Here is a 26,385-nt window from a genome sequence, read left to right on the forward strand (position 1 = left end):
ACAGTGTCCAGAGTATGAACAAAAGCTAAATATGAAACTTAACCACAAGTTTACAGCACATATCGATATTTACACCAGCGTGCCACTACTACACTGTTAAAGTTAAACACAAGTTCATGATGATGCACACACTCGTTTTTTTGTGTAGAAACAACGTCATATGGCAGAAGGAGTTTATGGAAGGACTCTCCAATGTCGGTGCTTTGTAACAGTGAGAGGAATGATATTCAGGACAATCAGGACTTAAAATGCATCCCACATGACATACAACACACTATTCACCGTATAACGTACGAGGAGTAGCATCGTCTCAACACCAGCTTTCTTTTAATTACCGAAAGTATAAGGCATTTCCCGAAAGACAGCGAATGCAAATTTTTAAAACATTGAATCATACAATGCCAGATAAAACGCAGGAAAAGACATTTTTAAGATGTGACATGAGCATCGATGTCTGGTAGCCCCGCAACTTCTATGCTACAAAAGTTGTGAGCAGGAACATTCCACAACTTGATAAATGCATCATCCGGGTCCTTGAAGTGTACTTTTTCTTGATACTCACGATATATAGAGTACAAAATATTGATTTGGGATGATAGTCTGACATGACAAGAATAATAAACAAAACAAAACGACTGTTTATAACTGCTATAGCATAAGCGACAGCAGGAACTTGATTCTAAAAACAGATTGAAAGTATGATTTGTTGTTCAAGGCTTGACAGAGAGACGAAAGATCATTCCAGGCAAATGATATGCTACAGTAATATCACTGAACCTAGCTATAAACAAACAAAAAACAAACAAACCACCAGTGCACTTATAAATAGTTTATTAAAGGCTATTGAAGGCTGCTTTTTTCTACTGTACATACAGCAAATGAGTCTCGATAGAAAATGGGGCTACAAAAATAAGAGTGTATACTGAAAAAAAAAAAAAAAAGTGTTTGCTGGAAGAAAGGAATCTTGCTATAGAAGTGAATAATTGTGTCTGTCCATTACATGCTAGATCCGAGATCCAAGCCCGGGACTGTCCGCTGTGAGTGTTCAGACTCCACGTTGAAGCCCCACGCAGGAAAATTTGCAGTCTTTATAGTTTCCCGTCCATGAAGCAAATTTCCTTTGTGTCTTCCTTTTCTTTAAAAAAAGTCCAAAAGTTCACGGTCTGTTTAGCTTAATCCAGGTCAGGTGGGTGGATGGCAGTGATTGCTTCGCTTTGCTCGGGGCTGCCTTTTCGCTCGATGATGACAGATGGAAGCAAAGATTTTTAAACTGGACAAGATGGCCGACCCCTTCATCACCACGTCACCACACACTCTCCAAGACAATCCAGTCAGATTCACCGTACATCTGTGGAGCAAACACACACACACACGTATTAAAGTATTTGTTGTTAACAACAGGAGTGAAAAGGAATTGTTTAGCGTTTTAGTTGTTCATAAAGGAAACACTCCAACACACATGTGAATGAATTAAAGCATTAATTAACGAGGCTGGAACATTCAGGTCGTTTTCACACTTGGGCTTTTTTCCTCCAAACACCAAACCCTGTTCGCTCTCCACATTTGCTGAGAAGCAAAATCAGTTTCTGACACCAAAATAAAACAAAAAACTGGGTATTTGTTAGTAAGCAAAGCTTATGAAGCCCCGTCCCCAAACAAACCCTGGACCTTTGGTCCTTGTGTGTGGACTCAAGTGTGAAAACGCCATTAGTCCTCGTCCTCCTCCTCTTCCTCACGCTCAGTGTTTATTAGTATCCCAACGTCATAAGTGATCACATACGAAACCACCTCAATCATCCATCTCTATGTTAACAAGTTACAGATAAAACCCGTCAGCACCACAGGACCCTCCACCTGAGCGCCAGATCAGGATGCTGATTGGTTGATTGGTAAACCGATTGCGCTGCCGCGGTTACTCGACTCCTACCTGCCAAGTCATTCCGAGCGGCAGCGTTACTCTAAGAACCGAGCGTGTATGTTTTTTCTGACTTTTTTCCCTGTGTCCTTTTCCTCTTTTTAGCTCTCGCCCTAGAGTGGCCTGCGAACGGAGGGATGATGGGAAAAGAGGGGAAGAGAAGGAAAGACAGGCTGGAGTATATTCAAAGCATAGAAGAGGCAGGGCAACAATAAAGAAGGTCTTGATGTTTGGTGTAACTTGAGGAGCCTGGCAAGATTAAAGGGGGTGAAGGAAATGGCGTGTGTGTCTGTTGGGGGTGGGGGGTTGTGTACCTGTGTGTAAGCGGGACTCTGTGTGGTGTTTGGACACGCACACACACTCCAGATGATCCTCCAGCTGCACCTGCACCTCCCGCAGCTTCGGTTTGCGACGCACATATTCAATCTTAGCCACCTGAGAGAGAGAGAGAGAGAGAGAGAGAGAGGGTAAGTATCAAAGCTGTGTGAAGAGTTTAGACACACACACACTCCTATTTATCTCTGGTTTTGGCGAGAGGTAAGTCCAGGTGAGAAAAATACATGGTGTGTAGCATGATCTACCTCAAATGGGTTTTCTCTCTATAAACACACACACACACACACACTGAAACACTCCTGAACTACTTGCACCAACCCCTGAAGGCCTGATTATACAGGACTCCATTCATGTCTCAACACACACACACACACACACTGGAGAACAGCTCTGGAAAACACAGAAAGAGACAGACAGGCCCCGCAGTTCAAGCGAGGTTAACGCTATTGAACGCTCCCAAGGGGAAGTTTTGGCCTGAAACCCAGTAAGTTCAGCAGCCATGAAATCCTCGCGTTCCTCCCTTCCTCTGCCAGACATATAAAGCCTTTTCCACTTGAGTTTAAAAACGTTTGTACAGTAGTACAAGCCGAGGAACAAGCGTCAACACGTCGGCAGCCAAGAGCAGCACTCCTGTCAGGACTGTAAGCAAACTCAGGCTTGGAGTGCTTGCTGAAAGCGGTGTAATCAATTACAATGAATGTAAACAAACTCATCGGGTTGCTATTAAAAAAGGCTTAGCTCCAACACTGGAGTCAAACTCCTGCTCTGAGTGGCTGTCGAAAGCCATGCCACTATCTTTACCATTACCATAACAACAGACTCGGTAAAGCAGAGCGTCCATCGCCGGTGACTGGACCAGCAAAATCCGTCTCGGGTTAAAACTGTAACTAACTTTACTCGGGTTAGCAGCTTGTTTTTTTCAAAACTGGAACTAGCACCGATACTATTGCTAATCTACTTTTTATTCTTTATATAGCTACTGTCATTATTGAAACCGAACTATTTAAGCTGCTGTTCCACTTTAATTAAAGTTGTTGTTCTTCTTTTGGCTGCTCCCTGTTCGGGGTCACCATAGTGGACCGTTTTGTCCACGTGTTTTGATTTGGCACAGGTTTTATGCCGGATGCCCTTCCTGACGCAACCCTCCCGTTTTATCCAGGCCGGCACTGAGAGTTAACACTTCAGCGGCTGGGTCAGCTCCCTGCCTGGGACTCGAACCCGGGTAGCAGCACTGAGAGCACGGGATCCTTCCACTGGACCACCAGGAGGCTTTTCCACTTTAATTAAAGTAATGACCCTAATTCTACTTTTAACGAAATCAACCTTAATTTGGTTACAAACCTGATGCTTGTTTCCCATTAACAGAAACTGGTCTGCAGTACTGATGCTAGTTCTCTTTTTAACAGCCACAATTAGCCACTATGCTAGTTGTGTACTCGTCAATCCTTTACAGTTTAACTCCTACAACCGAAAATCTTGCAGTTCGAACGATTACAAATCATTTCTGTGTAAAAAAAAAAAACGTCTCAAAAGCCTGACAGAAGGAACGCTAACGTTCTGCTAAACTAATAACAACATGAGCTGGCTAACAACTAACAGTCCTGTAACCGAGCTAACTAGGTGAAAAGAGAGTTAGCATTATGACTGTGAACAAACAAATAGCATCTTTACTGACATAGCATCAGTGCTCTAGCTTTGCAACTTCTGTCTTTTTCTCTTAGCATTAATATTCTAACCAGGCTAATGAAGTGAGTATTAAAAGAACTAGCATGAGTAACAGCTAGAACATACCCCAGCTAGTTCTGTCCAGTATATCAGTATCCAATGCTAATTACGTCCATGTTAACAGGAGAACTAGCATCAGAACCATATTTAAGCTAACTCTGTCAGTGATAAAAGAACTATCATCAGTTCTGTCAGTGTTGAAAAGAGAAGCAGCAATATTACTGTGTCAAAGTAAAATCTGTCATTGTTAAAAGAACAATTAGCGTCATTTGCGCATCTAAGCTAAGTACCAGTCAGTGCTGAGAAAGAGAAAAAGCTTTAATACTGTATGCAAGCTAAGTTTATCAATGTTGAAAGGAGAACTAGCTTCGGTCCAAGCTAAAGAGAATTAGCTTCAATAGTGTATTCAAGCAAACAATGTCAGGCTTGAAAGAAGAATTAGCTTCAATAGCATATCCAAGCTAAAACTGTCAGCGTTAAACAAGAGAATTAGCAACAGTACTCTGTCCAAGCTAATTCTGTCAGTGCTGAAAGGAGAATTAGCTTTGTATCCAAGCTAACAATGTCAGACTTGAAAGGAGAATTAGCGTCAATACTCTATCAAAGCTAATTCTGTCAGTGTTGAAAGAAAAATTTGCAACAGTACTATGCCCAAGCTAACTCTGACAGGATACAGTATCGAAGCTAATTCACCTTTCAACACTGACAGTCCGTGCTGAAAAGAGAATTAGCTTCAGCATTGTATCCAAGCTAACTCTGTCCATGTTGAAAGGAGAATTAGCAACCGCGCTGTTTCCAAGCTGACCCTGTCAGTGCTGAGAGGAGAATTAGCAACATTATTTAGCCCAAGCTAATTCCGTCTAGGTTGAAAGGAAAATTAGCATCAGCTAATTCTCGCCGAGTTAAATCTGTACCGTGTCCTAGCAACCTCTGTCAATGTTTGAAGTAAAACTAGCAGAAAAAACCTAGCGGCACCTGTTCCTGTGGTTTATGTAGCCCATGTTAATGCTTTTTTAACTGTCTGTCCCAAAGCTATAAATCCATTCGGCGCTGCTGGAGCTCAAAATATAACAATAGCCAGTGTAAAGAATGGAGAAAGAGAAAGTGAGTGTAAGAAGACGATATCTATCTCCGTCTTTTGTCCTCCGCTCGTGTAATAGCGTGTCAGGTTCTTCCTTTATCTCCGAACACGGTTTAACTCGGCCTCACCTTCTCCACAGAACGAGGCAAGGAGCAGTGGGCGTACGAGCGTTTCTTTATGCGCCGGTAAACTGAGCACTGCGCAGCTGTTTGGGTCTGAATGGATTGCGGAGAACGAGAGCAAAGGAAAGACGAGAAGAGATAATAATGAGGAGGAAAGGCAAAAAAAAAAAGAAAAATAAAGTATGGCGTTATCTGTGCTCTGGAAGTATATAGTGGGCGTGTGCACACAGGAAAGCTCTCACCTTTGTACCTCTAGAGTGGGGTGTGTGTGTGTGTGTGTGAGTGCATTGGCTAGGGAAAAGTGTGTGTGTGTTTGTGTGAGAAAGTGTGTGTTTCTCTTTACCTTGACATTCCGGTGTTGTTTTTTGGTAGCATGGCAGCGCATGGTGCTGGTGTTGCAGCAGCCTGAGCACCTTGTCACTTCTACGCATGGTGGCCAGATGAGGAAGTTCGCCGCTGTAGGGTCGACCTGAGCGCGTGGGATCTCGTACACCTCCGTCCGAGTCTTGCACGCGGCCGGGACTGCTTCCTCTACTTCCACACACACACACACACACACACAATGTAAATGAACTCCATAGGCAAGGCTGCACTAACATACAGAATAACTGACTCTGGAGCCATCAAAGTCAAAGTGCGCTCACAAAACCACTCGACTCGCTCCAATAAGCGGCCATTTTTAACATTTAAGTAATAAGTGTAATATTTGGAGTTGAAAAAGAAATGTAGTTGCAGTGATTGTGTTGTGTTAAAAGACATTCCAGACATACGCAGGGTTATCGGTCATTGTAGCATTCAAAAGCCAGACAACACGCACAACACACTCCGCTACACAAACACACAGCTGAATCAACACACTCCGCACACCTACAGTAATCCAACAGAGATTTGGTGCTTATCTAAGGAGGTTATTCAGTTCACACACTGACAGGCTGCAGCATGATCGCTGACACGTATGGAATCTCTACTCTACCCTCTACCCAGAGTGTGTTTGTGTGTGTTTGTGTGTGTCTTACCAATGCTCCTCTTGTGTCTTGGGCGTATGTGTGAGCTCTTGAGGTTGGCGTTGTGGTCGAGATGTTCTTTACTGTAGCGCCACTTAGCCTCCTGTACCACCTCATTCTCTGCACCAATCAGAACAGAAGAACAAAATCAGTGTCCCCGTAAACCGACCAATCAGGACCTGGCTTTGCAAAAGCATTGCGACAAAACTGTGTAAACAAATTTTTTTTGGTACATTCTGTTTAGTCACTAATTAGAACACCTTTATGGCCTTTATCAAGTACATGACTTGTCATTACAGCCCCGCCCACATCATGTCAAGTCTGGCTTGAGGCCATGATCAGACAGCACGCTTAAATCAGATACGAGTTTATGTTTCTGTAACCTGAGGACATGTGATTAGTGTGCTTTGACGAGCTTCTAGCTTTTTATTGTCGACCAAAAACCACATGAATAAGCTCGCAGTCATAAAAGATCATATTACGCATGTCTAGACTTGACAACAATTAGATATGTATCAGACACATGGAAACAGGCCTGGGCAACAGCTGGCATGCTGCTACGTAGGGCTACAAAACATGGTACTGGGGAGGTTTAAAATTTAACTTTGATTCGAAAGCTACACACTAATTCATATTTCATTTTCTTTCATGGCTACCCTGATATTACCCAGTGAGACTAAGATTATGCTAACTGTACACAATTTTGTCCTCATGGCAACGCTTGTTATCGCTCAGAGACTTTGGTATTTAGAAGGGTGCAAAAGTCACCGCTGTAAAGGTATAAACCTATAAACCGTTTATAGTTTCATTCACCTTTAAATCGCTTATGAGACTTTATTATGTTTTTCAGTTTCATGTGATGCTTCACATGCTAATTTGTGAAGAATTAAAAATCATTTGTCACCATTATCTTATGTTACGTATTAACGTTAGAATCATATAGGTTGGGTATAAAACATGACACCTGTTACCATGGAAACTGTAAGGTATTACAGTAGTGTATGACCAATCAGAATATCATGGGGTATAAAGCCTTACATTATTATTTTGTCCAATCATATTTCTGTAAAAAACAAAAACATTAGTTTTCATAAATTATACAATTTACTGAAAGTAGTCAAAACTATAATGTATGCACATCAAGATTATGGGATAATCATGATTATTACTGTGTGTTAATAGCATTTAGAAGGTTTTAATAATAATAACAACAACAACAACAACAACAACAATAATAATAAAAATTGAAATACCCCTGCTTAGACTGCTGCCCCCGTGACCCCGCTACGGATAAGCGGGAGACAATGAATGAAAAAATAATAATAAAATTGAAATACTTCATAGCAAACTGTTATAAAGGCCAGCATATACTTCAAGTCATTGAGGGTCATTTACAGAGGCTTGTTTGGAGTATAACTGGAGCCTGACCGACACGATCAGAAAGGTTTGAGAAGTTTATGTAGCTCCCTGCTGCTCCCAGACGTCAAGCAAGAATTAGAATTCAACTAGAAATCACTGAAAGCTTGTCAGCTCCTCCAGCCACCGAGACAGCCCGACTAAAATATGACCGTCGTCTATTTCCAGAGACAAGCAGATGCCGTGAATGGAGGTCAATGGAATTCCAGTGGCACCACGGTGGGGACTTTGACTGACTGGGTCCAAATGGAGTTTAACATCACCCTCTGCGTGGAGATTCTTGACTGGAAACATTATCTGCCTTACTTCATGCGTGTAAAACGAGCCCAGGAGAGCAAGTCTGGTAAATAAGCAGGAACACACATCCGACCATCAGTTCCACTGCAGAGGTGGGGGGTGGTGGTGGCCCTGTTGTCACCCCCATCCCCTCCACCCCAGGAACGGCCCCAGCATGGTACGGGGAGGCAGGGTAGCTTTGATTCAGTACTCTGAGCTGTACCCTGCACACTAGCCGAGACTTTCACACACTCGTTAGCAGACTCCAGAAACACACTCCCTGAGGCAATCTCACAGACACACACACGCCCGCTAGGAATCCGACATGAATAATACATTACAGTGCTGGCATTCAGCCCCACTAAGCTCATAAAGGCTGCATGACAACGCCATAATGGAGAGAGTCTCTTGACCTCCCTCGAGCTGCAGCAGCGCTACACATGCAGTCGTTTGCATTTCAATTACGCATCCACAGGGGAAAGCTGAGCAGAGACGCCGCTCTTCATGGCGCTCCTTTGCACTTTTCTTTACCAGATGCTCCTGAAGTTCTGCCCCCTGGTTCTGCATTAACCAAATGTTCTTGAAACCTTTTTTTTGTGAAGCAAATGGTTTTGAGCGGAAGTTCTTCAACTGACTGGAAGTCCTTGAAGGTTCTCAAGCAAACAATACACTACCTTGCTTTGGGTTCTCCAAAGTGCTGTGAGTGATAGTTAATGACAACTGTCATTAAGTGGCACTGTTGTGCACTATCATTATCCTGCTCCAAACCATTTACTACTTTTCTGAGGGAAAGATTCTTGCAATCGCTTGCTGGGTACAGAATCAGTGCAACCGTCCAGGGAACACTGGCACCACCATCACTAATGACTAAATCCCTGCTTGTACTTTTGATTTATCATCAACAGAATCCTGACACTTCACAAAGCTGTAGCTAAGTTCAGGAATTCTTGCCTCGTCAACCGTCGCCAGAGGTCGGATTTCTTTTTGTGACTTTAAATCACTTCTTTGTTTTGTCCTGCCGTCACGCTTTCTTTCTCCGACACTGACTAATCTAGGGCGACAAGAGAGGACCGGCCAAAACAGTGACATCCGTCAAACAAGTTCGCACGCAGGCAGTACTCGCGGCGCCTTCAGAGACAAGACAGAAGTGCCTGTCTCTGGGCAACAGTTCTTGAGGCGCTTGGCATCAAAACAACTGGACAGTTATGTGAACTTTAAAACACAGAGCCAGATCAGGGCCATGTCCTTCTTGAAGACTTACATTCTGCAGACTGGTACATGGCTAGTACATCCTAGATCATGGTCTAGTAGCATTTCGAAACAGATACAGTTGAAATGCGCCTTGACATCATGGGGCAAATCTGGCTAGATTTGTGCATTAATCAGCTAATAGTTTATTTTTAACTTGCGTTTCATTAAAAGTAAAAGCCTCATATACAGTACAGGCCTCATTGCTGCTTGGGTTTATATAGACTAGTTTCCAGAAATTAATGTAAATTTAAGGCTCAGAAACTGGTAAGTGCATAACGTAAGTGCACTAAGCGAATTATGACTTTAACTGAACTAAGTGCACTAAGAATTATGAAAGATTTAGATAAAGAATAGAGAAATAACACAGAACAAAGGTACATGAGGGAATAACAAAAACACACAAATTTCTACATGGCACGATGATGTAACAGAGGTAACTCAGGTGACCTAGATAATACAAGAAAACAATGACCAAGTAAAAGGGAGGGGAAAGCAAAAGAGAAATAACAATAAAAGCAGAGCTTTGTGTACTTCTCATGGACTGTCATGTGTATTACAGTTGTATACTAACAGTAGACAGAACTCTGTGCACTAGCTGCTTCCACAATGGAGCACAGCCAATAACTCCCATAGCTCATGTATGATGTCATCTCCTAGATTCCAGCACGAGGTAATCTCTTAAAATCTACTGATTTGGAACAAAGTTTGCAGCTCTTAAGACACACAATGTGGGGGTACCTGCAGAGTGTAACTCCAGAAGCCGCTGGAGGTCACTCATGGTGCGGATTTCACTGTTGGACAGTCTCTCGATTAGCTCTTGAGGAATCAACGCCTCCTTGAAAAGCAAAATTTGGTACATTAGTATGGGTAATCACTGACAGCATATACAGACCTAGCTCTTAGCATAAAGTCCAAAGTCGTTAGAAATAGGAGAAATGTAATAGTGTTTAGGCTGAAATGGGAGTCTCGGTGAACCGAATGTCACAGTTGTTACACATTTGTGTAAATGTCCCTCAATTGCAGTACTTGAGTACCATTATGGAGCATATGTACGTTCTCGGGATTATTTATACTTTTGGAAAACTTTTACTTCATTACCTTTAAAGGAGACTTTTAGACCCCACCACATTTCTGTACTTTGCTAAGGTAATAAACTGCCTATTTAAAGGCTGAGTGAAAGGCAAGTGGAAAAACCCCAAAGCACTGACTGTTACTTTTCATACTTAACCAAAACATGGGTAATTGTTTGGGTGTTTCTGGACAGACTAAAACGACTCATCAGTGTCTACCTATGCTGCATGGAAACTAACCTGACATTAGTCATGCCTTGTAGTGAAAGACGTGTACAAACCTTTCACTTAAGGAAAAGTAGATATGCAGAGTCTACACACAGACCGGGTGATCAGTACTACATAAAACACTGCTAGTCTACCAACAAGCGGCCTATTAGACAATAGACTACACACATATACGAAGTTATTACTACTAGATCACTATTATTAGATGACTAAAATACAGTGTACACACACTCAAAAGTAACAGCACTAGATAATTATGGTCTCACACAGTCGGTTATTAGTGCAGATGAGTATTTTAAGCCTTCTCAGCAATAACACACAGAGTTATTTCGGTATAATTAGACTATTACTAAACTCTGGTCTGCAAACTAGATTACGAGTACTAGTTAAGTACTACTAAACTAACGATAAAACATATATAGTAGGTTATTAGTAAAACACTCCGAGCCTTCTAAACAATGATCTACATCTATATTAGGCTATTAGGCTACTAAACATACATAGTACAATATTAGTAGTAACTAAAGACTCTAAACTATATTCTATACACATATGGTGACTTATAGATACTAGATGAACCTCATTAAACATTAGTCTACTAAACTACACTCTACACTGTAGCTCAGCATGTTCAATTATTTACTAAAAGTATAGGTTAGGTCACATTTGAGGGTTATTAAACTGGTAGTCTGCAAACATTCAATAAAATAGGTTTCCTGCTGCAGCTTTTTTTTTTTTTTTTTTAAAGGACCTTCATGCCATTACACTCTCATGGGAAAAGGGTTCTTCAAAACATGGGTACCGGTGGTACCGTTCTTAAATACTAACTGTAGACACTTACACACTCTGAGGAAAAAGGCGGTTTAAACAGTTACCCGTTCTACCGTTCTAGGAATTGTATACATGTGTATGTAAGGTTTTATTTTCTCAAAGAGTTCTGCATAACAAGAAGAACCCTCTGACTTTCTACGGATCTACCTAGTCAGCACGCGCGCACACGTTACAGTTACAGTATCATCGGAACGCGCGTCATGCTTTTCCGTGTCGCGGAGGTTCCGCGCGCAGGCGGGGGTGTGCTGTGTGGTAGCGCGTGCTCACCCCGGTTGCGGCGGCGGCGGCGGCGGCGTGCGGCACGGAGAAGCAGCAGCAGCAGCAGCAGCACGCGAGGAGGCAGCAGAGCGCGGCTCTCATCTCCGCTCTCGCGCGCTTTCACTGCTTCCCATGGAGGATCGGACCGCACACACGGTCGCTGGCGAAGAGTCGTGATCCCCGAAACGCGATCGACTTGATCATCGCGTTCCAAGTGACCAGAAACGAAGAATCGGGTCCTCCTTTATCTTCGCTGCATGGTGCACGAGCCGTCAGCGTGATTTAAAACAACAACAACAAGAGTAAAAAAAAGAAAAAAAAAAAAGACGAAACAGGAATCCTCTCGGTAGTGAAGAAAGTTTTCCTCCTTGATGTAATCCAAAATCGCGTCGCAGGGCTGAGGTGCGAGCGCGTGTACGTTGTTTGTTTTTCGGGGGGTTTTCCGTGCAGCGCGCGCTCACCGAGCTCCGTCTAGTCGTGAATGAACTCTGAACGCTTCGTGGCTCCAAATAAAAAAATGTGACGGAGGCGCGCTCCCTTAAAACACACACAGGCGCGCGCGCGCGCACGCGCTCCCGCAGCCTCGCGCAGTCCACCTGTAACGTACACGAACTTGAGCACACCCCCCCCCCCCCCTAATTAAGACTTCAAGCTCCGGAAAAAAAGCAGAGGAAAAAGTGAAGGATATTTTAAAAAATAATGTAGTTTCTCCTGTCGTTTTGGAAAGATGATTAAACACATCCATGATGTCTTAACTTCAGCGTTACCAGAAAATATCTAGAAATAGGGTGAATTACTGACATCATGGTGTCAGAGATAAAAGTCCATAAGTGTAGGTTTCCTTGTGGTAGCATCTGCCTCTATGTTGTTCATTCGGCTGTAAATTGTGATTATTTGAGTCTCCATAACCTTCCTTCCAGCTCGAACAAGTCTGTCTCTCAGAAATGTTCCTCGCTGCTGGTGTGGTAGCATTAAAGGTAGACCTTCTTTACCGTCAGATTTTAAAGTAAAGCTTTGTGGTCATTTTAAGGTCCAATTATATCCATGAAATCATTTTTAAAGGTACTTTTGATGGTACAACCACCCCAACAACAAGGGCATTTCTGAGAGCACAGTTTTTGCTTTATGTATACTTGCCATCCACGTTAATAGGAACACCTGTACACCTGAACAGCCAGTCATGGGGAAGCAGCACAATGCAAAAAAAAAATAAAATAAAATAAAATCATGCAGATATAGACATCATATCAAATCAGATCAGAATGGGATCTTGGCATGGAGGTTTGTGTCTGACGGGCTGGTCTGAGTATGCTACTCCTCTGGGATTTTCTCTCACGTTTACACAGAATGGTTTGTAAAACCATCTAGACAGTCCGGGCTGTTGATGAGATGGGTCAGAGGAGAATGGTCAAACTGGTTAGAGCTGATAGGATGACATAAGGTAAATCAAGTAAGCATTCTTTACAGGCGTGGTGTGCAGAAAATCATTTCAGAACACAGGGATAAATTGACCTGATAATTTAACAATCACACCAGGGTGACCAGTTTTGCCTCGTTAAAACAAATCCTGATTGCCCATTACCGTCACTAACAGCTAACAGTGTGTGTGTGTGTGTGTGTGTAGGAAGGAGGAAGAGTTAATAGCTGAGATTTGAGATTGCATTTACATCATAAATAGCCCCAGCAGATTAATGACTAACTGGGGAATGAAGCGGGGGTGGGAGTCAGGGTGAGTTTCTTTCACCATCTATCTATCTACCTATCTATCTATCCATCTATGCATCCATCCTCCCTTCCTCCCTCCCTTTCTCCATTTTGGATGAGTGAACCTTTAATCAGTCCCCTTTGGTCCAGACAGGAAGCTCCACAGACACTTAGCCATTGGAGAGAGATGATGTGAGGAAAAAGTGAGCTTAGACAATAGCAGTGGGAAAAATAGGGACGAAGGAGAAAGGCCATGAAGAGGTGAATGCAATGTCCCGTAACTGAAACAACAGTAGATAAGGCAGGTCAGGTGGACACACACACACACACACACTTAATCTCTACTGTGGCTTTGGTGTATTTTTCTGAAGCTTTTAAGATGCCACCATGCTCATTAGCTCAAGTGCGCACTACCTGACTCAAATTACACAGCACTCTTTCTTGTTAGAAGCTGTTTTGTCTACATAGTGATGTTACCACAACTGACAAATGACATTATATTTCACCTGCTAGAAGACCCAGAACATCTCATCTTGACACTCACGAAAAGAAAAAAAGATACCACCCAAGAATCACCGGCTTCTGTTCATTTTACAAGACTAAAGTGAAAGGAATTTATTTAATGTGAAGCAAGACTTCTAAAAAAGCTGTAACCACTAAACCGCACGTCAGAGTCTTACTGTTCTTATCTGTCAAGGTAATGCTCTAAATACAAGAGTGTTCCTTGTTTCTGGTGTTTTTTTTTTTAGGCTGTGGGTGGCTTGGGAGGAGCAACTTGTGGTTCGAATGACTTGGTAACATAACTAAAACAGTCCTTCAGTACAAGAAAAAATAATCATATTAAACATAATGAACTTCTCCTAATATGACCGATGCGCTCAGGACATCAAACATTAAGATCAGAATGTGCTCTTGTATCCCTGGAACTATTTTTTGAGGTGAAACGCAAAATCATTGGTGATCTTTGGGGAAATGATGGATTAAACAGTCAGGAATAAAAGCTGAAAAACAAGAAATCATCTGCAGAACAGCTCTGTTTGACGCCACTCACTAAATCCGAAGAACAAAATCCCTTTTCCCCTTAGATCCTGAGGAACACGTGGAAATTTCCACTTCATATTCATTTCCATTTAAACTTCCTTCCACTCATTAGGTGTAGAGATGCTCGGAGGTCGCGTCATGTAGCTTATTGTGCATAAAATGATTCGATACAAGTTTCTCCTGTTTACAGTTTATTATGTTTCAAATGATTCCAGCGTGTAATTTAATTGCTTCCATGTCAAATTTGATTTATTTTTATTTCCTTACTCATCTCTAAAATATGTAAAACATGATCATTTTTCATGTTTACATTCTGGCATCAGCAGCTGAGAGAAGTTATTTGGAAAACTGACCTCTGGTCCGAAATGCATGTCTTTTATAGGGCTGCTGTAGATTCAGTGGGAGGAGCTTCGTAAACATGGGCGGGAACACAGAATACTGAATGTAGCTAGTTTGTTCATCTCAGCTCTGCCCCTTTTCCCCAAAAAAGAAAAAAAAAAAAAAAATCTCAAGCATTTTTGTTTTCCAGTGAAATCCACGTCACAGGCAACAAACTGCTCCTTTAACCCTGAGAAATATTTAAATGTTGCCCCAGACATCGAGGTTGCAAATAATATATACATATAAAATGAGTTTTTAAAGAGGTCAAACTCGGAGCAAACAAATGGCTAAACAGTGTGTTTAGTAAATGATTCCAGTAGTTTATCAAACTGAATTATTCCTTTGTTGTAATATGACATTTAGTCTCAGATGTTTATGAATTTCACTGTAAGGAAACATGATACAGCACAAACAGGAGATTTACACCCTGAATATTTCATACGCTTTCATATCGTGTGAGACATGACAGGCATCTCGGTGGGAGGGCGGGAGGCCACCGAATCAAAGGAAGGAGCGCTGATGAAATTGTTTATGAATTTATTCATGCATGACTGGAAGCAGTGTGTAACACAGGGGAGAAAGCAAATCGCCTCCATTATGGCTGTGGCAAAAAATAGCCAGAGACCAAAGGATCATGGGAGTTGGACTCTCCTGAGATTCGACACTGCCAAAAAGAATGAAGCACAGAACACAACCGCAACAAGCACAACTGTGGGAAAGGACACAACACACACACACATACTCACACAACTAACACTAGCCAATCATGCCAAGCTCCTCTGGGGTTTGTGCCAAAACTCAAATTTTGCTCTCCTTCCCATCATGCTGAGCATGAGAATATTACACTGTACTCATTTACTCAATCACTCATTAATTTTTTATTTTTTTTTTACAGTGTACGATCTTTTTGCTCAATTACTCTCACTCAGACGTCCACTTTTTCACAAACACACGTACTCGTTCACTCACACACATATACACTGTCTCATTCATTCACTATCACAAATCTGTTGCTGGGATTTTCACAGAAACTCATAAACGTTTTACACAGGATCGTGTGAAAAACAAAAAAAAAATCCCATCGGTGAGCATCATTATTTAGGTGGAAATGCCTTGTCGGTGAGAAGGATTAGAAGAGAATGGCCAGACACTGGTAACTATATAGACCTCTTAATAAAGCTGAAATAAAGCATTACATCAGCAGATGACCATATTGGGCTAAGAAGTGGAATCTAGACAGCTAATGAGTAGGTGTTCCTATTAAAGTGGCCATGAGGGTATACTTTAACTTGCTCATTCAGCCTTCTACACACATATAGGGTATGAGCTCAGTCATTCACACACATAATCACTAACTCTTTACACACACACACACACACACAGAACAACAGTAGCAGCCAAATATGGCCATGTTTAATGGAGCACAAAGCTTCATGGTGATTTATTTGGGTCTTGGCCAAATAACGTGTCCATTACCAGCCGTTTCGCTCTGCGTTAGCTCAGAAAGAGATTTAGGGATACAACTCACGGGATAGAGTCATAAAACACCTGTCTCACTTTCCATGTTTCTGTCTATGTCTGGCTGGTGCGTTGTGAGAAAACTGAGAATGCTGTATGTGCAACTGAAAATTTCACTCCTATCCTTTTTCCATCTGGGATAGTCAGTTCCTGTGTGACGTGTTATGGGAATAGCGGGCAGTGAGAACCTGACTCAAAGCGAGGTGGAAAAAAGAGAGAGAGAGAGAGAGAGAGATACTTAATCCAAATCACAAGCTGTGTAGCTCTGTCCAAGTGGGACTCTGGGGCAAGATCCTGTTGTCTGGGAAGAAATGATGGTCAGCACCTGTCCCAAGGCTTCCATCTGTCCTAAATTTCTCACAAAAACATGGCCATTTAACAGTATCTGTTTTCCACATAGCGTATGACCTCAAACTGAACAATTACAAATCTGCAAAGCAGTGATCTGTGGGGTCCTAGCACCTTGCACAAATAGCAACCCCCATGGCTAGTTCTTGCCAAGTGACACAGAATACTTCTGAGACCATAGATGAACATCCTGTTCAGGTTTCCTTGCTCAGTGGTAACCCAAAGTGCAAAATGTCAGCTGAAACCTGATTGGCTGATGATGGCCTTGTCTTTAAAGCAATCCAGATATCATTAGAAATCTAACAGAGCCTTATTTAACAGAGCCTTACAGTCTTCAGGTTTAGTGTCAATTCATGAATTTAATCAGATTCCACCCCAAAAGAAGTGATTAGCATGTGACGGCGATATTGTTTCCAAGCATGTCACCAAAATCTTTGCTTCCGGCGCTGCCGTGAGTGGCAGACTTTCCAGCAGCTCCATGTGTTGTAAATTTCCCTTGCGGATGAATAAAGTATCTATCTATCTATCTATCTATCTATCTATCTATCTATCTATCTATCTATCTATCTATCTATCTATCTATCTATCTATCTATCTATCTATCTATCTATCTATCTATCTATCTATCTATCTATCTATCTATGTCACAAATGTCAGGGCTAGTTCATAAAAGTAGGCGTCACCCATAATGAGCTAGAAAGTGAGTGTAGTTGAATTGTCCAAAAAAAAATGACACCAAATTGGTTTGTACAAAGCCAAAAAGGAGCGAGTCTCCAGGACAGATCTTGAGATCTATGTTCAAATGTGAAATGCTGCTAACTGCTTGACTTGGTGCTTCACACCCTAAAAATAAAAGATGAATGAAGTGCAGATGTTATGACATCGAAAAGATAACAAACTAATATGCACGCTAATAAAACAGATGTTTGTTAAAGCTTAGCTAGGTAACATTTGTTTAAAAGCCACACCTTACTATAGACAGATATGCCTCCAGCAGCGGGCAGCTTGTCAAGCGCTGATGGGAAAATAGCTGCATTTAACTTGGGACGGTTCTACGGTAAGAACTACAAATGACTTTTTGGGACGGAGCCAGTATTTCTGCTGAAAGGCACAGTGCTACTGCTTCAGAAGCCAAAACTTCCACACATACACACACACCCAGATTCCCTTTGTGGCCTCATGAGGACGGATGCTAACAGTCTGTGTCATCTCAGTGGAAATTCCCAAATTTTGATTATTTGGATGCAGCCTGAGGCCTTGTTTAGACAGAGACCTTTCTCATCACTACTGAGTACTGTACATTTCATGGTGTGTGTATGTGTGTGTGTGCGCGATGGTGGTCGTCTGGAAGCCTGCAGGCTCCGATATACTTATGAGACCCTGTGATGTGTGTATACATGTGCATGAGAGACATTTGAAGCTGAGACCACACGCAAACAGAGAGACTGAGAGAAAGACAAGTCTGTTAGGGAGGAGGATAAGAGTGTGCTAGAGTGTGTGTGTGTGCGCAGTCTCTTAGGTCACGGGGCCATCCCAGATCCTCTTCAAAGCACCAGATAAGCATTTTTTATCCATCTTTTCCAACCTAGACAATAATTACGGCCACAAAAGTGGATATTAGAGCTTTAAAACCTCTCGCTTGGCCAAAGACCAAAAGCCATTATGCTTTATAGCTGGAGAATTTGGACCCTGGCCATCCAAATCCTTATCCTGGATTATATTCCAGCATGGTTAAATATGGCACAGTTTATTCATAGGTCCAGTGTGTGTGTGTGTGTGTGTGGGAGAGATGAGGATATATCCTATTACAGATGATACAGCTGTAGTGTCAGAGTGGATCCGTGCTCTATTGACTTCAGGGTCAGCTTTCTCATGTCTTTAATGAGATATAACTCAGAGATACACATACTTTAGATTTTTATGGAGAGAGTCATTAAATCTTATTTAGATATACATTCTCACACTCATTTCTGGCCGATAGTCGCTGACCCATCCCATGATCTTTTGCTTTAAGCTGTAGTGGGATTTCAGTTTGGCCCAAAATTTTCCCCCTTTACCTCCAATCCAGTCCAATAGCAACAGGTGTTTAGTGTCAGCAGATTTTTTCGATAACTTTGCACGACAGCAATATGGCTAATGTTGCTAACAAGTCATGTAAGCTTATAGCTACCAATTTAGCATCACATGGCTTAATCATCATACACTTGCCTCAAACCATGTTAATTTGTTATCGCAAATAGACTTGTTTATGTAGTGTCAGACACTTTATACTGCAGCTTAAATCTGAGCTCCTACAATGAAGGGGGTGTGGCCTATATGCCCATCAATCCCAGTGAAGGAGGTGTGGCCTCTGTGTCTGTCATTCTCAATGAATGAGGTGTGGCTTCTGTGCCTGTCAATCACAATGAAGGGGGTGTGGCTTCTGTGCCTGTCAATCACAATGAAGGGGGTGTGGCCTGTGTGCCTGTCAATCTCAGTGAAAGGGGTGTGGTCTCTGTGCCTATGAATCTCAGTTAAGGGGGTGTGCACTTTGTGTTTGTCAATCCAAAATAAGGGGGTGTGGCCGATTTATCTGTCAATCCCAATAAAGTAGTTGTGTGGCCTCTGTGTCTGTCAATCCCAAAGAAGGAGGTGTGGCCTCTGTGCCCTTTAATCCCAATGAAAGGGGTGTGGCCTATGTATCTATTGGTTACAATGAAGGAGGTGTAGTCTTTGTGGCTGTCATTCTCAATGAAGGAGGTTTTTGCCTCTGTATCCGTTAGTTACAACGAAGAAGGTGTGGCCTCTGTGCTGTCAATCCAAATGAAGGACGTGTGGTCTCTGAACCTGTCAATCACAATAAAGGAGGTGTGGCCTCTGTGCCTGTCAGTCTTAATGAAGGAGGTGTGGCCTCTGAACCAGTAAGTCCCATTAAAAAAAGCATCTATGGCTGTAAGTTACAGTGAGGTTTTTTTTTTTTTTTTTTTTACATTTGTGTACAGGAGCTATGTTGCCATAATAAAGTAACTCAGGAACATGTGGTGTGTTAAAGTAACTTGGTGTATATACAGTTTGAGCATTTGTCACCCAGAGACACTCAGAGTAAAGAGCAGTGATATGGAGAACATGGTATCACTTTACCAAGTCTAAACTCCAGACAGAGAAGAAGGGTGGGAATGGATGAGGGAGAGACGACTGGAGAGAAAAAAGAGAGATGGGCATGACCTTTTGACCTCTTTCACAGTCAGAGCAAAGGCACACATTTGTCATTCAGCGGTGGGTGATCTCAGGAAGAATTTGGAACAGTTACCCTCTTATAATCTCTAACTAGCACGACTAAACAAAACATATTCGTTTTGTTTTCCTCCCAGTCTCAAACCGTGTTAGCCATAGCAATTAGCCCGACTTTCTCACACACACCCACACGCACTGGCGAAAGCAATTGGGTTTGACTTGTCATTGTACACAATGCTCTGTCAGCCTTTTGTTAGCCTCCAGCTTGTTTGCTAATGTCTGTGCAAACAGCCAGTCAGTTCGTCAGCTTACTGCTATGCTAACAAAGTTCAGGGTGTAGCCGTGTTTACATGTGACGTCATGACGAGTTTTCTAGAAATGGTTCAGTCTCTTTATGTTCCAGTCTTTTGAGACTATCCCCCTCCATCGTGAAAAATGAAGTATATTCTCAGTTATATTTCTATATAACTTTACTTTATTTGGAGCACTTTGATTGTGTTCTAATAAAATACAGATACTGACAGAACAATCTGATACTGGTCGTTGAACACCAGTCTTTGCTAAGTTATCAGATTGTTTGCTAATGTCTGGGTAAACAGTCAGTCAGAGTTAGCAGTTAGCAGAACGTTATAGTTTGTTTAGATGTGATTTAAGGGAAATCTAGATTTTTCTTTTGCTAGCAGGCTAGTGAAATGTTAAGGCAAAAAGGGTCTTCTGCTTGTTAAAATTCGGCATCTCTTCGAGTGGACAACGTTTTACCACAAAAATGGAAAAAAATAAAAACAGTTGAAAAATGAGCTCCAAACATTAATTTTAGCCAGTTGTAAGAAATCTTCCTCCCTATTTTAGATGTGTCTAAAATATACACAGGTCTCAGCTATCTGTCTTAAAAAAGCAGTTATTGGCTAACAGCTAGGAATTAGCTAGCAACTGGCATGTTACTGCAGCTAGCCGCTTTGTAGGACTGAGGGAAATGTTTTTTTCAGTATTACTGAAAGTTTTTACAGAGAAATCATGTTGTAGGTCATTTGCTAATGTGTTGACAAAAAAAACCCCCACCAAATAGGCAACTAGCTACATTGCTAATGTTTTTTTTTTTTTTTACATTTAAAGTTAAGTTAGCGTAAGCCTTCAGGACGATGCACCCAAACACGCAATACAGCACATGCACCAGATGAAGACGAAGGACAAAACGGCAATAAATTTATAAATAGGATATATGACGCATTCCAAATATAGCGAAGACCCAGCGTCAGCAGGTGTCTCTCAGACACTTATCTCATCAATCTCACAGAGAAAAACAAACAGATAAAGGATGGTGGTGCTTTCCTGTTTTGTTTTCTCCCCCCTTTCTTATCTGTTCTTTAGGTTAAGGTTAAGACAAAAGCCTCCTCCGATCTTCATCTCTTTGTCTCCGCCGTTTCATCACAGTGTCTTAACCTCGAGATAAGACATTAGGAAGAGCTGCTGCAGTGGTTAGGTTACAACAACGACTTTAAAGCTTTAAGCGTGAGAGAGAGAGAGATGGGAAGAGAGAAAGAGGGATTACTGTTTTCCGTGGTATTGTCCTGTGTACGATACGAAAGAGCAGATGTGTGGAGAACGGCTGACACTGCTAAGTCTAAGGGAAATGTAATGTGTGTGTGTGTGTGTGTGTGTGTGGAGCTACACCCAGGTGCCAGATGTGACAGGAAGTGGAAACACTCACTCGAGCTATATTTAGATTCTATAGACTCGACTAAGCAGTGTCATGGGGCATCATAATGGCATTCCTCTGTGTGTGTGTGTGTGTGTGTGTGTGTGTTATCCGTTAATACATTACGAGTCTGGAATGTCCGATTTCAGTTGTTTTGTACAACGTGTCTCATTCGTGACTCACGTGTTGAACATTAACACCTCTTTTCATGTTAGTCAGAATTTTCTTTTCTGACACGCGGCTAGACAAATTCATCCGAGTGTCTGAAGATGACACAGTGGTTCTTTAAAAAAAAAAAAAAAAAAAAAAAAAAAAAGACGTGGCAACAAACACCGAAGCCATGAAATAAGTCTTTGAGAATTCGCTGGAAGTGAGGAGGCATAATGGTGTCCAGTGACTCTGGTATTATGGAGTGTAATAGTTTTAATATCATTAAATCGTGTTTCGAATTCCTGTAGCTTCCATGTTCCGGTTCATTTCAGTGAACAACACAGTAGATGATCTTTAATCTTTTCCAAATCCCACCACCTGCTGCACTACACACAGTGACCGAGGACATGGTCTGCTTCTTGGTGTTCCTTTCTTCTTCTTTTTTTTCTTCACATTACGAATACCTTGAACAATTACTAGACAACAGAAACACAAATGAATAGTGGTTACCACGGCAACCATGTTAGCATCCACATGGTCAACTAGTTAATTCGCTTCGTCTCCCGTTATCTGTTCGGATGCAATTAAAACCCCATCAACTAAGAGATTCTACAGGATTACGGATTAATGTGATAGATATATATATATATATATATATATATATATATATATATATATATATATATTTTTTTTTTTTTTAAAATGGTGTATTACAGTTCCAGTGCCTGAAGGAAACGTACACATTTAGACATCCTACAGAAGTAGTGGAGTAAAAAAGGCTGATTTGAGACACGCCCCAACGCCTTTAAACACACATTTCTTTCTTTGGTTGGAAAAAAAGAGAGATTAGAGTAATTAGCAAAGCGCTGCTGAACAGGAGTATTGTCATGTCACTTAGCTGCAGGGTCTCAGAGAGACAGAGAGAGAAAAGGAGAGAGAGAGAGAGAGAGAGAGAGAGAGAGAGTGTGTGTGTGTGTTTGTGTGTCTTAGCTGGGGGTTAAATGAGGTCATTATTATTTGAGCCAAATCCTTCAGGATGATGGGCGGGGGGTGGGACCGCATTGTTCCTGAGTGAGTGTGAGGTGCGAGGTGTGAGGTGTGTGTGATGTCATGTTTTTCTATCTTTGTGGGGACCAAACACACACACATCTCGTCGTTTCGACCTTGTGGGGACATTTGGTTGGTCCCCAAAAGGAAAACTGGCTTTTAGAGAGACAAAAGGTTAAGGTTAGGGTTATCTGTATGAATAATTATTTCACTAGAAGGTGCTTGCAAGCATAGGATGGCAAGTGTGTGTGTGTGTGTGTGTGTGTGTGATGACTCACAAGCCCTGTGCAATGACATCATTCTCAGTGAGTTGAAAACCCCTCATTACTCACTCCATTAATGGCAGTTTAAATATTCGACAGCAGTGGCACACACAAACACACATTCACGATGACCTCCTGACCTCTCCAAACACACACACACTCACTCACAAACACACCTGCACAGGTGGAAAGAACGCTCTCATTTGAAGTGCACTTCAGTGGAAACTCCCTGCTGCGATAATGGATCAAAAGCCACCCTAAAGCTGTAGAAAAGTCAAACCCACACACACACACAACATACTTAATAACTGTTGTATATAGTATGTTTTGGAAGCAGTGTTGTGAACCTCAAATTCCTTTTGAAGCACAAAGACATTGTGCAATTGAGTAACACGTGTGTGTGTGTGTAGACGGGTATACGTGCAACGGGGCAATTGCGTGTCAGAGTCAGAGAAGTGTGTTAGTATGATAGGATGAGAGGAATAAATGGGATATGATTGCAGATGTGGGTTGTTGTGTGTGTGTGTGTGTGTGTGTGTGTGCAGGTGGATGTGGGTGCTGGCAAGCTCAGCAGGAACGCTGCCAAATTAAGTGGAAAAAGCTTGCAGCGGCTCTTCAATCGACTGGAAAAATAGTCGTCCCCCCCGCCCACCACACACACACACACACACACACAGAGACATACACAAGCCCAATTGTTTCATGCTTTTTGACATTGGCAATGTCAAGCCTGTCTTAACATAAGCTTATCTGAAAATAAAGTGGTGTCAGAGATGCAGTGTGGGTTCAGCTCTTTATGGCAAGCAAATGTCCTGAGAATGATAGTAATACGGAAAAACACTGCAGTATCTGTTGGGGTTATTGTTGAGAAAAGAAAAGATGAGAGTCCCGTTTCCTAAAGGCTCTGTAACGATAAGGTCATATTAACTGAGAGAGAGAGAGAGAGAGAGAGAGAGAGAGATCAGTGTAAAGCTCAATCTACCATATAATGATGATTTTTCAGCTTCTTTGGTTATTGATATTACTTTTACATTTAAATGGTAGTGTGTGTTTTTTTTATAATGCTAACATCTTGAAGTATTAAAATGCAGGATTACTTTTAAAATCTCTCTCTCTTGCTCTCCGCTTCAGGAAGATTCGTGAAGGCATTGTTTCTCATTTCCTTTCCATGTTATGGCTGACTATTGAGCATCAAGGTCTCTCTCACACTCTCTCTCTCACACACACACACACACACACACCATGGCGTGAGTAGAGTGTGTATGTTGTTACTGCATTGTAAGTGGAGGCTCATCGGTTATAACCGGTGATGGGAATTCCGGCTCTTAGTGAATCACATCATTTGATTCGACTCAACAACAAGAGCTGACTCCCAAATGACTCAGTGTCATTTTTTCTTAAAAATAAACCAGACAAATCGTTGAGACATTTTGGCCAGAGATTATTCATTCATTTCCATTAACCGCTTTACTGTCAGGATCGTTGTGGTTCCAGAGCCAATTCCAGGAAACTTTCCATTTCTATGGGACACCAGTCTATTGTCCCACTGTGCACACACTCACTCACACCCAAGAGGCATGATTTTGGAAAGTGAGAAGAAACCAGCAAACTTGGAGGAAATCCACTATACACATTCTCTAATTTCCCTCTGTGTGTATGATTGTGCCCTGTGATGGGTTGGCACCTGTCCGAGGTGTCCCCTGCATTGTGCCTCAAGCCCCTGAGATAAGCTCCATGCTCCCTGTATAGGATAATCGGGACAGAAAATAAATGGAGCTGTATCGGTGCTTCATTATTACATATTTTTCATTTATCATAGTCTAATACACTGATTACACACAACACACACACAAACTTCAACGAACAGCAGTGTAATGGATTTTAAGTGCACAAAAAAAAAAAAAAAAAAATCCCCAGTGACATTTACAGCACCTATTGGAAAGAGAGTCTTATCTGCGAGTCAGATTCAAGAGCCCATTCAAAGAGCCGACTCGCAAACCTACATTTCTTTCTGTTATTTTTGTAGACGATAAGCAATGCGGTTGCTCGTGTTAATTGGATAAAAATGCCTCTGGCATCTGAAGATTTGAGTATTGTGTCTAGTTAAGTGTATAAGAGAAGGTGATCAGGAAAATGCGGCTTAAATTAACCAACAAAACCTTGTTTCAGCTGCCGGCATATCAATTCCCGTGTAAGTATTAGTGCAAATGTTTCATTTTAATGTTTTATAAGTGATAAAAAGCTGAAATAGCTGGCGTTACCTAGTGTTAAGCAAGCGAGCTCGATTTGCTTTGCACACGTTAGCTAGCTACGTTTGCATGTCACGTCAGGTTTCTCTCAGCAAACATAAGCTAATTAAGGTAACGAGCTAGAATTAAAAGAAAGCAGGAAATTCACCTGTGGCATTTTTAAGTATGAGGAAAAACATATTTAAAAAAAAAACAAAACAAAAAACCCATTTAATTGAGAAATATTAGCTAAATGATCTCGTTAGTGACATTATTAAGCCAGTTAGCGTTAGCTAAAAGTAACTGAATGACCAAGTCACTCTGAGGGGGGTATTTAATTTCCACTTTCCTTGTATGTATATAACCATAAAATTGTAAGACTTCGGGTTTAGTCATTAAATTAAGATATTTAGTGTAGTCAGGTTGTCTAGCTAAATTTTCCCCATAGCTATGTTCACATTAGCTAGAGACTTTTATCAACAGAAAACCACAATTTATGTACTAAAGGTTTTAAGGAAGGCAATTCCTGAGGTAAAACTGAGCTAAACCACAATGGCTTTGTTAACTTACTAGACTGAGGTAAGCAAGTGAGGCGACAAAATAAATAAATAAATAAATTTTTAAAAAATGGCATAAGGTGTAATTTAAAATTTTCCTGTAAAAGCATGTGGTACACATATATATATATAAACAACGGAACATAACCTTTTTGCTTAAAGCAAGTTAGCGCCTGTTATAACTTATGTTACAGCAGCGTTAAAAGTTAAATAAAACATGCAAACGTGTGCGCTCTGTAACCTGTCTGGAGCTGTAATATGTGTATTTTGCTTTGTCTTAGCAATAACTTAAAACGTGAATCTCGAATTATTAAAAAAACTGGCGATGGTTGAGGAATCGTTTATGTCAAATCGATTTTGATGAAATCTCTCCCTCTACTGGCCATCTCATGAAACTACAAAATGAAACCAATGGGTTTGGAACATTGTGATGTCTGACTACAACTTCAAAATTCTTGTGATGTTAATATCTGGAATATTAGCCTCCTGGTGGTCCAGTGGCAGGATCCGGCGCGTTCATCGTTACAGGATTCCCGGGCAGGACGCTAACCCAGCGCCGGTTCCAAGCCTGGGTTAAATAGGAGGGTTGCATGTAGAGGGTATCTGGAGTAAAACCTGTGCCAAAATCGAAACCTGCAGACCAAATGATCCGCTGTGGCGACCCCGTACAGGGAGCAGCCGAAACAACAACAACATTAATATCTGGAATATTGTGTAATTCTTGAT

General features: G+C 41.6%; 1 protein-coding gene across 2 annotated transcripts; it reads right to left on the minus strand.

Annotated features, from left to right (window-relative positions):
- Positions 1–814: 814 nt before the first annotated feature.
- On the minus strand, positions 815–12,030 carry LOC131347799 (platelet-derived growth factor subunit A). Of its 2 annotated transcripts, none has more exons than XM_058382183.1 (6): positions 11,523–12,030; positions 9,865–9,961; positions 6,196–6,303; positions 5,523–5,710; positions 2,230–2,350; positions 815–1,348 (listed from the first exon to the last, which is right to left on the minus strand). In XM_058382183.1, exons 1-6 carry the CDS (start codon positions 11,613–11,615, stop codon positions 1,338–1,340), a joined length of 618 nt encoding a protein of 205 aa, XP_058238166.1. In that variant the 5' UTR covers positions 11,616–12,030; the 3' UTR covers positions 815–1,337. The 2 variants fall into 2 exon arrangements, with proteins under 2 accessions (XP_058238166.1, XP_058238165.1); XM_058382182.1 differs by having other exon boundaries at positions 5,523–5,713.
- Between the last annotated feature and the right edge of the window lie 14,355 nt (positions 12,031–26,385).

This window comes from Hemibagrus wyckioides, linkage group LG27 (genome assembly GCF_019097595.1).
Source record: "Hemibagrus wyckioides isolate EC202008001 linkage group LG27, SWU_Hwy_1.0, whole genome shotgun sequence".
Classification (NCBI taxonomy): Eukaryota; Metazoa; Chordata; class Actinopteri; order Siluriformes; family Bagridae; genus Hemibagrus; species Hemibagrus wyckioides.